Source organism: Etheostoma cragini, chromosome 15 (genome assembly GCF_013103735.1).
Source record: "Etheostoma cragini isolate CJK2018 chromosome 15, CSU_Ecrag_1.0, whole genome shotgun sequence".
NCBI lineage: Eukaryota > Metazoa > Chordata > Actinopteri > Perciformes > Percidae > Etheostoma > Etheostoma cragini.
The window spans coordinates 7,837,724-7,856,531 of NC_048421.1; the positions used below are offsets into that span (position 1 = coordinate 7,837,724).

General features: G+C 39.3%; 1 protein-coding gene across 2 annotated transcripts in view; it reads right to left on the bottom strand.

Annotated features, from left to right (window-relative positions):
- Positions 1 to 75: 75 nt before the first annotated feature.
- The window catches only part of baiap2l1b (BAR/IMD domain containing adaptor protein 2 like 1b), a 28,646-nt gene continuing 9,913 nt past the window's right edge, over positions 76 to 18,808 (bottom strand). For both annotated transcript variants that reach the window (XM_034894228.1, XM_034894227.1), the window contains 10 exons: positions 18,702 to 18,773; positions 17,289 to 17,423; positions 11,510 to 11,662; positions 11,005 to 11,160; positions 9,597 to 9,711; positions 8,852 to 9,068; positions 6,395 to 6,457; positions 5,098 to 5,314; positions 1,148 to 1,194; positions 76 to 1,063 (listed from right to left, as the gene is read on the bottom strand). In XM_034894228.1, the coding sequence (XP_034750119.1) occupies positions 991 to 1,063; positions 1,148 to 1,194; positions 5,098 to 5,314; positions 6,395 to 6,457; positions 8,852 to 9,068; positions 9,597 to 9,711; positions 11,005 to 11,160; positions 11,510 to 11,662; positions 17,289 to 17,423; positions 18,702 to 18,773 (1,248 nt within the window). In that variant the 3' untranslated portion in view covers positions 76 to 990. The remainder of the gene's footprint in view (positions 1,064 to 1,147; positions 1,195 to 5,097; positions 5,315 to 6,394; positions 6,458 to 8,851; positions 9,069 to 9,596; positions 9,712 to 11,004; positions 11,161 to 11,509; positions 11,663 to 17,288; positions 17,424 to 18,701; positions 18,774 to 18,808) is intronic.

Sequence of the window (18,808 nt, forward strand, 5' to 3'; positions counted from 1 at the left end):
ACAAAAGGAACACATAAGAACATTCAGTGAGACACTTTGTGTCCATTACTTGAGCAAGATAAACTAAACAGCAAATTGAAGAAATAAATCTTTATTTTTCATACAGCAAGTTCTATTAATGTTGTAATGTGGGCCGGAAACACAAGCGTACACACACTGTAGTCTTAAAATACCATGTGTAATGATTTAAGCAAAAATTACTGCATTGTCAATGTGAAGATGAGGCGATTGTCCACAATTTAAAGATTACAACAGTTAAATATTTTTACAGTAGTTATGCATGTGTCATTAAGGCAAAAGTCTTGTCTCCATGATAGTCTCGCTCTACAAAATTTTTAGTTAGATGGCAAAGGACAACATAGCATCTGTTGTACAAATGTATACACAAGAGAGAGAGATCAGTTGTGTTTTTTTAAATGCCCATCTTAAAGTGTTAGAATGTTTTTCTCCGTACAACAGTCAGCTCACTGTCAACATTTTAGTATCAACAGTGAGCTGCAACATTTTTATTAGGACCCAAAGGTGAAATGCAGAGGTCCTCCAAAGTACATTCTTCTACTGTCCTATGGCAACAGTAATTTTGACGAACAAGAAACATCAACAGCATACATACATTGCAGTATTTTCTTGACAATTTTTAGTCATCCATTTCTCAAGTGCAGGTAAGAATGTGGTCCTTTAAACATCACCACCACAAACAGAGGGACGAAAGTAGACATAGGAAATATGTATATTTTAAATATATGAGCATCTGTTCTGTAAAATAAAACGCTCCCAAAATACTTCCAGGTGAGAGTTTTCAGCAGTAAAGGGATCCCAGATTCAAATGGCATTTGTTTTTCCTCTCAGTGCTGGCCAAGTTCTGTCTGGTTCCATCCAGAAGAGGAATAGCTGAACAGTAAAGATAGGGCAGAGCTGAACACACAAGGTAGATGACACAGAAATGTTGACGAGATGTGGGAGCGGAGGGTGTGAGGAAATGTGGACTGATCAGACGGCCGGTGCGGAGCGGTCGTTGGTGATGGTTGGACGTAGCCTGACTGTGGCGAATGGGTTTCCTCCTCTGTAAAAACACAGCAGAAATAAGTGATGAGTGCATGTCTGAGAGAAAGGCAGATCATCTCATTTGTGTTCTTGTGTGACTTACGCAAGGTAAGCTGGCGGAGGCCGTGAGGTGCCATTTGACTGCATTGCCTGTAGAGAAAACACAGATTCACTATTATCTCTGAGTCACAGTAAAACCCATGACACATTTGCAATATAAATACCTCAATCATATACGTTTCTGCTGTGTTTGATGTACAGTATACTGTAAGTTAACAGTATAACACACAGACACACACACACACTTTAGACTGCCAAAGTTTGAAGTTGAATAGGACACACTGAATAAATAGAAGAGTGAGCATAAGCGTGGGAAAGGAATCTGTGTGGAATCTGGACCTTCTGGAAATTCAAGTCTGTTTCATAATCATTAAAAGGTTTTCTTATGACAAGCCAAAGTCAGTTCCACTGAAGCTGAACACAGACAAGGTGTAGGGCAGATTTCAACATCCAAGATTAGGATTTTGTTCAAGACGCTAAACAATTGCACTTTAATTACAAAAGTTTATAAGGAATTCTAAGTAACAATTTTCCTTTCACTCTCACACACACACATCAACAGTAGTACATAGTTCCTTCTTTTCTGTTGTACATACTATTTAGTTGCACTGAATTCAGTGACTTTTATTTGAAGTTGGAAAAATATGTGAATGCTTCTACAAAATGGCAATGAATCATAAATGTCCACAATCTCAATTTACTCCAATATAGAATATAACAGAGTCTATTTATTTTATAGGTAGTAAATGAGTAAATTAGGGAGTGATTTTGGATACAGCTTTGTTTAATATTTGTCACTGTCAAGTAATGAAGATAAATTATTGATCTTCCTGACAGCTGGCCCTTTATCCAGTTCTTAACCTGCAGTACTGCAGATCTTCCACAAGAGGTCAGGATTGGCTAGAGTGACCCAGCACCGTATGTGTAGAGCTCTAATATCCAGCTCAGGAGTAACCGCAGTCTGTCCAGTGTTTCAGTCTTGGCACAGTCCTTCTCACTGTGACCACTTATTCCCCACATGCCTAGAGAGTTTTACATCTGTCCCCTTCTTACAGATGTTCGGATTACAAATCACGCAGCAACAATGGTGGCTGGTAAAGGACAAATCTAATCAAAGTGTGTTTCTCTACCTTTGTCGAATAATGACTGCAGTTTAAACACTTGTAGGGTGAACATGCTAATTCACAGCTCAGCCAGGGAACCAAGAATGTCTTCACCACTGTCTGTTCTGCTTGGTTAAACTTTGAGTATCAACACTAACAGGTTTATTTTTACTTGCCTTTCACTGATACTCAGCATAAAGGTCAAACCAATCTTTAAAATTCTCTGTAGATCTCAATCTCTCCTGTCAGTCTCTATCTCTGTTTGTTTCCATCCTCTAAATATATTATATCATTCCTGTAAGTTTTTTTCACGAAAAGCTCAGAACCGGTAAGTGTGCATTTTTTTTTTGCCGTACAGGCTCCTCTCCCCTTCCTCCCTTCCTCTGCTTTTCTCACATTTCCTTGTCTGACAAACAAACATTCAGTAATAGAGGACTTTCTCCTAGTATCAGAGTAGAGCAAACACGCTTTACCTAGTGGCCACATTAATTCAGTTTATCACCTGAGAAGCCTGCTCATCATACTGAAAAGCGTGTGCACAAACGTGCACACACCAACACACAGCCTCAGCCACCCTCATACACTGAGCTGAACATAAATCAGATTACATGTTTTACACTCTAACCGTCTATTATGTCAAGTCTATTATGACATCTGTGTTTTGAAAGAGTTTTTATGAGTCACTAACAATGAATGGAGAATACACTTCAGTGGAATTGAACCCTTACAGTATTTTCTATGGAAATAGAGGAATGGAGAGGCATGCATTGAAGATGGACAGACAAGTTAGCCGATGTTGAGACAAACAGACAAATTACTTGAGAAACTGAAAGAATGAAGATAGAGCAACAAAGAGGGAAGCTGGGTATCGGGTTCCCCCAAAGTGGTATTCCACCATGGTGCCCAGTCCGACACACACACACACACACACACACACACACACACACACACACACACACACACACACACACACAAACACACAAACATCAGCAGAGTGAGTAGTTTCTTTTTTTCCTTTCCAGTTATATGTTTTGGTGTAAATAGGCCGTTTCCTACACATTGACTGTCAAATTAGTGGACAGAGCACATGTGACATCACCCTTTGGTTTGTGGAGCTCTGCTATGAGTCGTCGAGTTTGCTGTTACGGGCGCAGCCATCCTGGTTGCGGATATAATGATGTTAGACAAGAGGGAGGAGTGAGGGAAGAGCTGCTTACACTATGTCACGTTACACACTTTCACTGGCAATCACATCATAGCCACGCCCTAAAACACTCCCTGCTTTATCACAGATTTTAAAATCAATGAGACCATAATTCAAAAAATGAACCTCACTCTGTGTAGTAGAAGACTTCAAACTAGCCATTGGGACCATAAAAACATTATGAAAATGTTTACTAAGGTAGTAAATCAAGTGAAAAGTGGGTCACTTTCTCATAGACTTCAACAGAAACCAACCTTTTGGAACAAAATAAAGACATTTTATACATTTATACATTTATATAAATACAGTTTATACATTATACATTTTAAGTATATCAAATATACCTTATCTGAAGTCTACAGGTAGACTAGAAAAGCAATGTTGAGTAATGTAGTGCGGAGTGTGTGTGTGTGATCTTGCCGACAGGGCAGCTGTGTTTGACCCTGAAGAGCCAAACCACATTTACATATTTCCAAAACAGACAAACTACAAAAGCTTTCATAAAGAAAAAACACAACTTGCTCTTCATGCTATGCAAACGGGAGAACATCCGTAAAGTTATGACTGTAGTCAAGTTGGTAGTGGAAGTGGTTGAAGAAATAATAATAATAATAAATAATAAAAATATTAATAATATGAAAAGACTAATTCTATGTTACCATTTGTGATAATGGACATATTCAAAAACATCTACTGCTGAGATTTAGAAAGTTTCATCATTATGTTCTCGTCTCTATCCTAATGTCTCTGCCGCTTACTGGAAAAGAGACTCCAGGAGACTCATTATCAGCCCACCGGGCATTATTAAAACAAAGGCAATCTTCTTCACAGCTGTGCTCTAATAATCAGCCTCTGTCTTCATCCCTTACTACCATGTGAGGTTAAACCGAGTCCAGCAAAAGGACCTCAATTTTGGAAAACAAGCGTTTCCTGGAGTAAATCTGGCAGTAGCCTTAATAAAACACCCTCCTCCCCAAGTTTTCAATCCACCTGATTGAAGGTTTTAATACAAGTAAGCTGCTTAGTAAAGGTGCCTTTTGCCGTTGGCGCATATAACAAACAGTAAGCAACACCTTTTCTGTCCTTATATACAACAAATGAGCCATTCTCAAACATTATGTACCACATTTGCTTCATATTGAGTCAGGAAATATTGTAATTTTTTTTATTTTGTGTGCTTCTTTCATATTTCTTTGATAAATTGATATTTAGTATTTTGATTTCTTAATGTAAAAAAAGCCTTAAATCTGTATTGCTTTTGCAAGCAGAAAACAAAAATACCTAGAACAACTACTCGTCAATGTGTGCCCACATGCATTTGTTCATGAGATATCTACGCCATAGAAGTTTTACCTACAGCAAACTCAGTACTAACGTTTTAATGTGTACGTCAGCTGACACAAAGTGTATCAAAGTGTGGTCCTGTTTCCAAGGCAGACATAAAAAGCTCATCTGACACACACACACACACACACACACACACACACACACACACACACACACACACACACACACACACACACACACACACACACACACACACACACACACACACACACACACACACACACACACACACACAAACACACACACACAGTCATCAGCAGTCAAGATAAGGCTGTGGATACAGTTAGTATCAGGTGAGATATAAACAGACATAGCCAGTTCCCAAACCCAAGGACTGACCGTGTTATCAGACGACGAGGAGGAGACCGCGGAGGGCGTGGGGGAGTGGTGGTTGTGGTTGTTTGTGGGGACGATGCTGGTGTTGTTCTTGATGGCGTTGCGATGCGGGAGGTCACAGTAGTCCTCTGGGGGGAGCACCATGGTTGCCTCGTCTGTCTCTGTGTCCTGATGGTGGAGGTTGACCACGCTTTTACTGCGGTACGGGGCAGCAGACACACTGCAGAGGAGCAGGAGGAAGAGGAGGGGTGGGCAAAATTAAACTTATTTGCATAAGTCTCCTGGCATGTTTGTGTGCTCCTGTATTTCTATCTTTGAGGGCTGTATCTTTTAGTTTAGGGTTACTAATAGAATGGTTCATTCTAAAGTTGATGTTAGATTTTCAGGCATGATGTTAAAATTAAGGTTATCGGGAAAAATTCCTTAAGGACAAAAGAAAGGAAGAATGTGTGTGTTGTTGTGTCCCCCAGCGCTGGTTAGAGTTTCAACTTCCTGTAGCAGTTGGCTGCCAGTCTCTCTGTAGGAGGTGCAGCACATTAAGATGTAATAAATTAATCCAACAGGGATTAGTCTCTTTGAAGAAACGGCTGGAGTCGACTTTCTGAACTCTCTCTCTCTCTCTCTCTCTCTCTCTCTCTCACGTCAGCAACAAAATCTACTCATCAGCATAAAACATCCTGTTTCCTGATGTTTTGCTGAGCTTGTGTGAAAAGTCAAATTTCAGATTAATTCAAATTATACAGATTTGGTGGTTACACAATATTTATATGAGCAAAATATACTATGAATCACTGGTTTCTATCAATGCTTCCTCCCAAATATTGCGTTACGTCAAGTAACGCAACACAGTGTTGTACATATTTGATACAGAAATAATAATGATGATAATAGTACCAATTTTTGGGGCGGTTTCAAGACACCAAAGGGACATCTTACAAAACATTAATGAAAACATTAATACAACCACAATAGCACCTGGATAAGGTAAAAAATATATTGGGTATGCTAAGCTAAACGAATGTGTTTTTAAGATGTTGTTTAAATTGGTGCCTAGTCTGAAAGAGAGGCTTCACATGGTTAAACGATTGAGGGTATAGAAAACAGAATGGGACTTAAGCCCAACAGGAATCAAAGGTTGAGGAATGGCAGAGTCCCCCATAGGATTAGAAAGGTTATCACTCGAAGAGGAGTAACTAGAGGAAAAACTGCCAACAATTAAGTTGGCTGCCACATGAAACCAGCTGGTGTGTGTGTGTGTGTGTGTGTGTGTGTGTGTGGCTGGAACGTGGAGTCTCCTTACCTGTTGTTATTCACGAGAGGCTCGGAGAGTGCACGACAGTAAGATGAAGGGAACCAGCCCCTCCTGCAAGACACAGACAAAGCAATAGATGCTAAGTTAGGGATGATAACATCTTAGGTCTATCCTGCTGCCAGCCGGCCTTTCAGCTCTCACTGCACAGCAATTTGAAAGCCTCTTTAGATCATTAGCAAAGAGCTCTGCCCTCTGCCCCCATCTCTTGACCTAAAGAGACAGAGAAAGGTAGCCTAGGAAGCTATAGTAGCAGAAAGCTGAAATTCATCACATGACATGCACCCTAATAAATGGAAGCCTCTGACTTGAAAAGTTAGATCATTAAAGGGGACCCTTTGTATGCATTTTTGATTATTTTGATGGATGTTTGTCATCCTAACAACAAATCAATCAAACTTTATATGTATAGCACCTTTCATACAGGGGAGTGCAGTTCAAAGTGCTTCACAGATGACTGACAAGCCCATAATAAGAAAGTATAGACAGTAAAAACAACAGAAAAGACCAAAACAAACAAGTTGAGACCAACACATGCAAGACATGATGAAAATGTAGTAACGTAGATGTAAAAGCTATAACAATAGTAATAGTTGTGGACCAGCATGATATAAAAACTAGATTAAATATATTAAAAAGACTAAAATAAAATCAATGAGAGAAAAAATATATTCATAATCCATAAGCCGTGCTCTCAGTTTTATAAACGTGAGCAAAGTTAGAAAGATATTCAGGGATTCAAACTTCTGGAATCAATAGCTGATAGCACAAAAATGACTTCATGATGGAGGTGAAAACTATATTAACAACATGATGAAGTTAGTCTCAAATGATTTTATTAAATTAAGGTGCTCCAACAGTTTTATTTCAGCTTGAAAACACATTTAAAGGAATGAAAATGTGTTTTAAGAAAAACCAGAAACAGCTTGTTTCTATCACACGTTTTAGACCAAGGACAGCGTGTCATTGTGCCGTTATGGTACAACATTGTTCGTAATCAGTTTGCAGCCAGTCAGCACTCTGTGTGCATAAATGTTAATATTTGCACATCTAGTCTAGAGAATGAACGTTTCCTTAGTGTACCTGTGATAAAAGAGAACCCTACTGGAAAATACACCTCACTCAATCTTACACATGTTAGGAAACAGCTTGTATTTATTTAGTGAAGGGATTTCTACTGAAAACACATGCTGACCACTGAACGGGTTTACTGAAACAACTTGGTGTTTAAAAACAACTTGCACTAGGACAGCTCACTAGTACTCATAGCCAGAGATGTTCACTTTGCCCTACAGCTTCTTTCCTCCTGGGAAAGTGAAACTCTAACAAGGCTGTTTGGATGATAAGGTAGTGGGGTGAAACGTTTGTAGGGAATGGAAAGTAACCATGATAATAATAATACAAATGGTCACTAATGGTACTGCGGTGTATTATTTATTACTAGTGCAATTTAATGCTTACTGTCTTGCTGATATACATCCGTCAGTACATCAATAATGTGTGGGTATCTGAATCAGTCAAGGTGCTGCCAGGAGAGCTGCTGGGATACACCATCAAGGCTGATATAAGACAAAAGGGGAAACCCAGCGAGAGACCCATATGCATCAAAGCCAAACCTCATGCAGGACATCTCGTCAGATGCTGTGAGGTTATAAACATGATCATGTCCACTTTTTAAGCCTTTAGGCACTCTAGCTCGCCCTGCTTGCAGCAGTGAGGTCGCAAGACCAATGTTTAACCTTGCTGCAGCCACACTTTTGAAAGCAACTCTGAAATGATTCCTTTCCACCCTTGATCAGTTACAAACACATTTGCCAGGTAATTTCCATTGATAGTGGTAAAGATCAAACCGGATGAATGATTTAAATTCAAAAACACTTTCAAAGGCTTCAGATCAAATCAAGTTAGACATCAAAGACCTGGGTAGAGTGGGCTTGGTTGATGCCTGTCTGTGAGGGAGAGCAGGTGGTACTCTGAACTTCTCTCTCTGCCTCACTCCAATCCGCTATCGTACATCTAAGCCTCAGGCCATACTTCACTTTGATTTGATTTCCTTATCAGTGAGTGTTCCAGATCAGGCAGCACTCAGGCAAGCCTAGAGCTGTGTGCGCATGTGTGCATGTATGTGCGTATGTTATGTTCAGCATAACAATCAGGTGAGGGAGCATCTGGCCAGATCGGACAGTTTAGTCCAACGTTTGATAATAAAGGCCATGATGAGGTGTAGGTGATTATAGTAAATGTACACAAAAAATGTCTTCTTAATGTTCCCTAAAATATAGGGTAGCTGAGATATTTATTGGTTGTAAATGTGTGCACATACATGTAGTTCATCACACATGTAATTGTGTCCTTATGTACAGAACAGCATGTGCAAATGCCTTTCATTAGACGTGTGATCATACTCTTTGGTAACATATACAGTAGAACACGAATGATTTGACTCACTTTGAGTTTTTCTCCAGCTCGCCGTACATCCACCCGTCTCTCTCGTCAGGGATGAGCAGGGCGATGATGTCTCCCTCGTCAAAGCTGAGCAGTGTGCTGCTATTGCCGGCAGTGTGGGGGAAGATGGTGCGCATTCGCGGCCTCTTCACTATATTGTTGAGGCCAGTTGCAACAGACACAGACCTGGCAAAATTGTTCTCCTCGCTGTTCCCGTGGTCTTGAAGGGAGGGAGGAAAAAAGATGAGGATGAAGATTAACAGTTGACAATGCAGTAATAGGCCAGAGAATAGGACATCAACATCCTAACATGCTCACAGTGTTATGAGCCAATGCAACATTTTGCTAATTAGCAATTAACGCAAAGAACAGCAGAGGCTGATGGGAATGTCATTAGTTTTGCAGGTATATGGTCATAAGCCATTTCATGACAACTCATTCAGTGATTGTAGACCAAAGAGGTGGACCAACCGGCAGACAGATCTACATTGCTAAGTCTAGGGCATGAACCAAAAATAATGCATAATAAACATTTATTTCATCCTGGAATAGATTTGTGTAGTGATGAAAGGGCAACAAAACTGCAAAAACTAAAGTACTCAACGTACAGTAAGTGGAGCATATGCTATTGATCTAGGCAAGACAAAGGTCATTCACATAAAAGCTCAAATTCTCAAAAGCTCAAAGCCACAGTGGCACAGAACGAGTTGCCAAATGAAAACCAATGCCATATTCCATGCCATAATACCTATGCTGTTGCTGGTAGTGCTGGTTACACTGGTGGTGTTGTTCTCCTGGGTGAACATGTTAGCCAGAGGACTGGTCTGAGCCTTCAGAAGTGGGGCCGGGGGAGCGGACATGTTCTACGAGAACATTAATGATAATGTTAGCATGTGTATACAGTGCAGATAAAAAGAAAGTAAACTTTGGAATTACCTATATTCATGAATTGTTCATCCATAAAATGTAGTCGGACCTTCATCAAAGTCACTATAAGAGACAAATATACTCTATATAAACTAATAACACAGATAAGTGTTTTCTTCCTCAAATCAATTGAGATTCTGTGAAATGTATTGATTTTGTGTAACCAACCGCAGGTGGACACACAGTCACTTTTTTCTCAAAATATTCAGTTTGGATAATTGTTATGCATATTGCCTCGGGACACCACGTGCCCAAAACAAAAAGATAGAGTGTGTGTGTGAGAGAGAGAGAGAGAGAGAGAGAGAGAGAGAGAGAGAGCTACTGGTACAAATACAAACGCACCAATTTTTATAGAACACACTCATTTCTATATGCCAATATAGATCAATTTGGTGAGAAGGCACTGGCTTGCAAGATGCCTGAATATAAATGAATTACAATTCTGACACAATATCGTCCATCACACGGTTTCACTGTGGACACTGTCATTTGCCAATTCAGAGGACGTCACCCAAACAATGATCCACACATGCAGAAAATTTGGTTGAGGTCACTGCAGTAAAATAACATTTAACTAGTTACCTAAACCAAGGTTTCACTTTCTTTTCTTTTTCCACCCTGACTTTGTTTTGAAGAATACCAGACTAGATTTTATGACTAAATTAAGCAAAGATGCTGCAGTTTTATAGTTCACTTTCTATTTCTTGGCTCCCTTTATGGGACACAAGTACTGTTTTTTATATTTGACTGTTTAATGTTAGCAGTAGTGGCCTCATCAAAAGCTAAACATTAACCTATAAAGCTTATTTAGCAAGATGCATGAGTTTACAATCTAGTAAAAGTGACAGATCCAGACAAGAGGCATTTGATCTTATTATTGTAACATAAGGGATACATTCATGTGAAGCTGCATTATGCTTAATAAATGCAGTTGATCTTGATCAAAATTTTAAAATAAAAATGTATTAATATATTTATGCATACTTGTCTTAACATAACATATGGAGGCATTTATCTCAACTTCACTTCTTAAAGAACACTTTCTCTCTTCATTATTTTGCCAATCTATCCAGCAAAGTCCTCTGAAATCATATAATCCACCCTGTGATCATTAGGTATCGTCCAGTGATCTATTTTGAGACTTTGTTCTACCACATAAAAGAGATAAAGTATTGCATATGTAGCATGAGAACACATCTTGATTTGTCTCTTTCTCCCTCCCGTCATACCATGCTGTGCCGTGACGGGGAGGGAGAAGGCAGAGGTGTGATGGGAGCGGTGGTGCGCAGCCCCTCAATCATCGACATTACGCTGTCGGGCATTTCGGAGGCGTCGTTGCACTGGTTCTGCCAGCTGTTCAGCTTTGCGGTCAGCATGTCTCTGGCCTGTTCAGCAGGGAAGGACATAAGCAGAGAGATATTAAAAGAAAGCATGAGTAATCAGTAGAAACAGCTCACACATTTTCATCACTATGGTAACACGATGCATAGAGCGCCCTGAAATTGTGGGTTTAGGAATCACATGTTCTGATGTTTTTATTTTTTTAATTTTTTCTCTGTGAAGTATAATCTGACGTACTTAAAAGTTAAAACAAATCTTGGTTACCTATTTGGATTTCTCTTTGTCATTTCAACCCCACATTTAGTCTAAAACAAAGATCAGTCAAGGCAGTCAAGTGTTCAGTCAAGGAAAAGCTTGATTCTAAGATAATGAAGAGGCAGGTGTGACTTGTACCTTCTCATGGAAGGAAGCAAACTGGTAGGAGAACATGCAGTGCTTGTCCACCAGGAAACAGAAGCGTCTCTTCTCCTCCAGCAAAGCCTCCTTACAGCCGTCTGCGATGAACAACTGCATGTCCATCTGACGGCTTGTCAATGTTTCCAGGCACTGACAACAAACACACATATAATACCATGTTAGAATGATAATATAACAAGCCAATTTAACTGGATTAAAATCAATTGGTTTGTCTTGTCATCCACTGTCTTACAAACTACCATCTCAAATAGATCATCATGTCTTATCTTCCAGACCACACGGATTGCAGCCGTCTAGTCCCTTTCACTGGCGATCTATACACAAACCCAGCAAAGGCAAATTATCTGAAAGGAGCGGGATTCCTTTCTGAATATCCTAATCTCTCTCTTGCAGGGGGAAGACGTTATTAGAAAAGTGTTTACTGTTTTGACAGATGAGGTTGCATTTATTGTTAAGTAAAAGGATGGAGCAACAGGAGGAAAAGGAGACAGGGCAGTTGTAGGGAGCGGATGTCTTATCTACACCAACAGCCTGAGATGCTTAAAAGGTCAGAAGGCGACTTAAAGGATCTTCAGGCTAGCGTGTGCCCTTGTGCATGTATGTAAAAATGCCTTTCCTATATCATTTAATGTTCAGCTTTGGTTTAAAAAAAATCATCTTTAATATGTTGGTTTATTTGATAACATTTTTTGAACAAGAATAAAGACAATACTCTAGTAAATGTGAATATGAGTGATGTGAATCAAGAAGATTTGTTTCAGGAACAAAAACAGCAATCAATATGCATTGTAATGTATTATTAATGTAGGATTATTACCCTGTTGTGAGTATTTGTTAATGTTACCAGTATATAATAATTTATAGGATTTACATTTTTGGCTCATGCAGTACATTTGTATGATTTCTAACCATTTGCTCACATTACACATATGTATACACATATATATATAGATATATATATATATATATATCTATATATCTATATATATATATATATATATATATATTGTCATCCTCATCCAAGTGCCTGGAATCGGCATGCAACAGTTGTTGGTGCAATGGCAGACACACCCTCTCTATTCAGCTCCTACAACCGCCCTCATCTGATTAAGCCTTAAATCGCTGAGCGATTTAATTACCAGGAAGCTGTGGTGGGTTAATACTTTTGCATTTAAAAATTCTCCACTGTTATCTACTGTGTTAACCCACGCCCAGAAACATAGGGCACATGAAATGGTGTTAGTTAACTTGATTGAGAATGTTTAAACAAATTAATATGGAGTGCAAAAATAAATAAGAATTAAAATACTTCATTTCCATTGAATTAATTAACCAAAATGTTTGCATAACTGTTCCTCTGGGTGTCAACATGCCCTAACAACTCATACAAAAACAATGCTTTTATTACGTTTGTAAAAAACAGTCAGAGAGGGTTTTTAAAAACAGGACCTACGCATAGCTGTGTCTACATTCAATGCTAAGTAACTCAGAGGTGATATCATCCTTTGGTCTGTCTGGCTGAATGTGAATCCATTGCTATATTACCAGGAAATCCTAACATCAACCCAACCATTTAGAGTTTTTAATATCTCGTCCAACACCCAACGTTATGATAACAGGCGTATCATTGTAGCTGCGTGTAAAACAAACAAGCAGATGTAAATTTCTAAAGCAAACACACACACACACACACACACACAGCAATAGAATAGCACTCTTATTTCCATCACTACCCAGTTGTTACCCCTTAATTTCTCTATTACTGCCTTTGTTTTTTACAATGACCTCACTAAAATTCTATATCGTGCTGCTTTAACGGCAAGCTGTACTGCAACATAATTAACTCACAATTATAAAGTATCTTTATAGAATATGATATGTAACACCAAAGTCAGATTGGGTTTTCAAGGTACGGTCGTACAGTTGACCACAGACACATAGTGAACATTTTGAATGACCTGTAATGTTGTTCAAAACTAATTCAAAGCATAGTCTTGCTTTGTTAACATCCAGGACGTATTTGACTCGGTTGTATATCTGGTGTGTGTGTTAACAACTGACCAACTGCATGGACATAGAGTCCGTGAAGAGTATGGTTTTCATCCCACACATTCTTCATCATCTAGGTGAAGAAATAAACAAGAACTTCCTTCTATACTGCTATTTTCCTATTCAGATTTTACCTAAGAGGTTTTAATAAATGCCCTTGAACATATAAAAAAACCCTAATTCTTTCCCTTTGAGAGGATAGGTGTTTGTGCTTAATCTGTGAAACTGTGTTTCCAACAGATGAAATATGTATTAATTGTGCATTCATTTAGCTCATTGAGATGTTCCACGTGGGTAATTAAAACTTCATTACTGCCCTCTAAATTATCTCCCAAATGTGTCACATGCATTTAAAGTTGTTTTTAATATATTCTTCTGTTTTGTTTGGGCAACAAATACTATGGCATTTCATGCCAATAAAGATAATTTGAATGGAACAGAATTAAGGAACACACACACACACACACACACACACACACACACACACACACACACACACACACACACACACACACACACACACACACACACACACACACACACACACACACACACACACACACACAAAGAGAAAGAGCGAGGGGTGGCAACAGAGAGATGAGACAAAGAGAAAAACACACTACAAACTTCTTCAAAAAAATGAATCACACTTTCCCCTATTTGACATGAGACAGATCTCATCTTTATTTATCTTATGTACAGAGGGTAAAACTTGCACTCATTTTGTTTTGAAGAGTCCTTTAATCAATTGACAGTTTTTTATTTTTTTATTTTCCATCTCTGCTTATAGACCTTCAGTTTCTTGGCTTCAAAGTGTCTTTTGTATCTTGTATCTGCTCCTATCTCTTACCTCTGACCTATCTCTTTGTCTGTTGGGTTTCAAAATCCTAACACCTGGCCTTAAGTCAGAAAAGTGAACTCAGCAGTGAGTGAGCACTCGGTGACGTTGGGGTAGAGCAGAGAGGTGAGATGGAAAGAAGAAACAAAGAAGGTGAAAGAGGATATAAATATAGTGGGAAAAGAGCGTGGAGGAGAGAGAAAATAAAAGAATGAACAACATGAGAGATGAATATAGGAGACAGAAGGGAGGACGTCTATAAATTCTAAGATGCCACAGGGAAAGAGTTCATCATATTTCCATACCAAGGGTTTCTTTTTTTAAGTATCAGTGCCTTTGTAAATTTGAATATAGAGAGGGGGACAAGAAAATAGTGAGACAAAGACATGTTACAAAGTACGACTTTGCCAAGATACCTGGTTCACTTGACTGGGGATTCAACTGAACACTTACGTTTCTGCTATTTCTGCAATAAACAAACTGTCTCAGTTGTCCACATGAATAAATACTTCTTCTTTGTTTGACATAGAAGCAAAGTGTTGCTATAAATGACATTGTCCACATTTATTTCCATAGTGTCCAGGTCTCTGTTTATGACCTGATGGCTGGCCTACCATAATAGTTAAAATTCTACAGTATTTTATATCAAGCAACACTGGTCAAATCTCCTTCCTTGTGTAGTTGCTCGTTTGTGCATGCGTGTGTTTGATGTTTACGGTAAGCGTATTGTCTCACTTCCAATGCTCCCGTGTCATGGACGCTAGTTTGCTGCAGCTCTGCACCGTGGAATCAAAATCATGTGCTGCCGTAGCTAGCCAGCGCTCCGTAGCTGGTGCGGGCCAACATACCGTGGCTTCTGCAGGCCCCGAGCAGCCGGGCGGGTGGGTGATTGTCAGAAAGAAGCGTAGCACTAGCTCTAAACAGGGGAGTGCACATTACAGCAGTTGTGCTGAACCGGAGCCTATGGCTAACCACCAACATCTTTTAACCCTCGTGATGTCTTCCTGCCGACCTGGACATTTTTGTTTTTCTGAGTCAAAAATAAAAATGAAAACCCTTTTATCAACACCCATTGAGAAGCCAACTGTGAGTCAGCCATCTTTGATTCAAACCTCTTATTAACCCTAAACCTCAACAAAATTATAATTTGTTTTTTTGTTAAAAGCCTTGTTCTTAATCTTCTACATACAACATATTGTTGTTGACTGAGCTCAAGCTCCATATTCAGAATTTTTATCTGAGTTCTGAGTTTTTATCATGTAGTCCTTAAATCAGGCAGAATAGTTACTGTAGGTGATTTTACTATCCAGGTGGACGTTGTCAACGATAGCGCTAGTATTCAATTTCAATTTGTTTCAGTCAGAGTGTGCATAAGCCCACTCACTGTTTTGACCACACACACTCAACCTTGTGCTGGCATGTAGCATCAAAATTGAAGATTTAATAGTATTTCTGCAGAATTACTACTTCTTACTACCCGAGTATACAAAATTAGATAAAAGCTTCTATACTAGATGCCTGCTAGACAGTGCTATAGCTACATTTAAGGAAGATATTCCAACAGCATTTAAATCAACGATTATTTTTAGTCTGATAGATTGATAATTTTTTAGATGATGCTACGGCCTCACTACGGACAACTTTAGACTCTGTTGCTCCCGCCAAAAAGATGAAGCAAAGGAAACAGGCTGGACTACTGTAATTCCTTACCATCAGGTTGCTCAAATAAGTCCCTTAAGACTCTCCAGCTGATCCAGAATGCGTTTCTAGATTATTTGTTTTTCAAATACAGTATATATCGGCCGATATATCGGCATATCAGATTTTTAAATAACCAAATATTCGTTTCGGTCTTAAAAATCCTTGGATCGGTCGGGCTGTAGCTCATAGTACCTTATTGTCCTACTAGAGCATTGCGCTCCCACAATGCAGAGTTACTTGTGGTTCCTAAAGTCTCTAAAAGTAGAATGGGAGCCAGAGTCTTAAGCTATCAGGCTCCTCTCCTGTGGAACACGGCACCCCTTCTCTTCTGTGCTTCTCTTCATTGTAGTCAGATACACCTACCAACACTTACTATAGAACTGGCTCAGGTTTGCCTCGCACAAGCTCTTGATTATGCTGTTATAGACTGCCGGGGGACTTCCTTCCTTTGACCCCTGAGCTCCTCTCTCCTTTCCCTTTCCATTTGTGTGCATCCATGTCCCAGAAAGACTTGTTACTAACCCAGCTCTGAAGAGCTTATTCCCCGGAGCCCTTATGTTTTTTGTCACCCAGCAGTTTTCCTCCTGGATTAGGGTGGCACCTAAATCATGGTTGCAGCTATTGCCGTGGTCCTTCTCCATGCCCTCCTATGCCCTGCTACGTCCTGCTACACCGTGAACTACTACAACTACTAAACAACTATTTCTAGTCAAAGTTCCATTATCTTTATTATGACTATTATTGCCACTCTTCAGCACACCCCCAACATACATCGCCTACCAAAAGCCCGGGTCTGTCCGAGGTTTCTCCCTAAAAAGAAGTTTTTCCTCACCACTTTTTATGAAAATTGTTTATGTTTATCTGTGATCATGCGAGTGGAGCAAGGTGGTGCAAAAGAGGATTGCATGCAGGTGTATTCATGGTGTTGACAAAAGAAGTAAAAATATAAAAGTCTTCTGCTGCACAACTGCACAGACAGACACTTTACCCATTGTCACTAACTAATGTTACACTGTCTTAAACATTGTGCGTCTCAAGTGCCAAGGTTTATAAATGACTGTGTCTTTGTAATTATGCACCTATAAACATATCTGCTGCGTCTGTGTGTCAAAGAAAGAGCATCTGTGTATGATGTGTCACATGTCCGTCTGTCTTTGTCCATCTCACCTCGCTCTCCTTGTTCTCGTACTTGTTGGCATTCTTGCCTTGGCTTTTTCTCCTCAGCTTCTTCAGATCTGACTGGGACCTCTCCAGAGAGTCCTGCTTCATCTTGTGCTCCATCTGGAACCTTTTAAATGTGGCCTGGAAAAGAGGAAAGATCCATGTGAATGCATGTTGAATAATACTGATTTGCAATTTCAATTCAGTAGAGGAAAGATTTGTTTGAAAAAAAGTCTCTCTCTCTCTCTCTCTCTCTCTCTCTCTCTCTCAAATGTGCTGTATTTGCTGGACATACAGTTGCTTAGAAAATTGGAACACATTGGAAACCCCCTCATGACTTGTTTATTTGTACATGGACCCTTTCCTTTTTGGATGTCGTATATATATATATATATATATATATATAGAGCTCTCAATGGCTCGCACAAATGGAGCGCAGCGCAAATGTTGGTGAGCTGCAAGCTCCGTTCCTATTGTTGTGTTTTTGTTGGGTCTCCCGTCTTTCCTCTCTGTGTTGTTGTTTTTTGATCCTGGGACGCTTTCCTTTGTCCCAGTCTAATTGTTCCTTAATTGTTTAAATAAAATGGAAACATTTGATCACAAAAACATTAGACAGTTATAACTTTGACATGATTATATATGAAGTATAACGAACAAAATAAAGTTTGTGTAAAATTATATAAATTTCCAGCTACATTTATGCAGCTGTGCAGACAATTGATTCTGTACTGTAGACATTTGAACGCACTGCAGACCAAAATCAGAGCATTAACCATCACTGATTCAAATTCCGATACAAAAAAAACAAACAAAAAACAACAACACAGTTGGTGTAACACTTTGACTTTGTGTTGCTGTGGAAAATAGGACCTTATTTTTCTTCTGTGTGGTGCAGCAATAACTCCCATTAGGGCATATCTTAATTGCCATGACTGCAGTCATAATGACAGAAAATTATAGCACTGAATGGCTGCCAAGGATCAGACGAGTGTAATTAGATCCGGTGTCAGCATTGTAAATGCGGTGGTTTCTATGTGTCTATATACCTGTCTTTATGTAATCTGTTGATGTGTTAGTCTGTGTATATTGCAATGTGCATGTTCGACTGTGAAAACAAATCTCCCTCATGGGACAATACATATCTATCTATCCATCTAAATAAAACCCTTATATCCTTGAGTTTTCCACTTATCTACCTGCTCATCCTTTTGATGATCACAATTATCATAAATTGATTGTTTTAAACTAAGGCCTTTAACTTACAGACATGTTCATGTGTGCTTCCCAAAATGTACCAGCAACAAAAACATGACAAAACATACTTGGCAGTGTTCTTATGAGGAAGGTGGATGGAGTGCTGCCACACACCCACACACACACACCCACACCCCCACCCACACCCACACCCACACAACTTACTGTCATGTATTTTACATCCATTTCAGTCTTTTTCTCCAGCTCAGATATTATCTCCCTGTGGAACCTCTTAAACTTCAGGTGAGGAGGAGGGACCAGAGAGAGGAGAG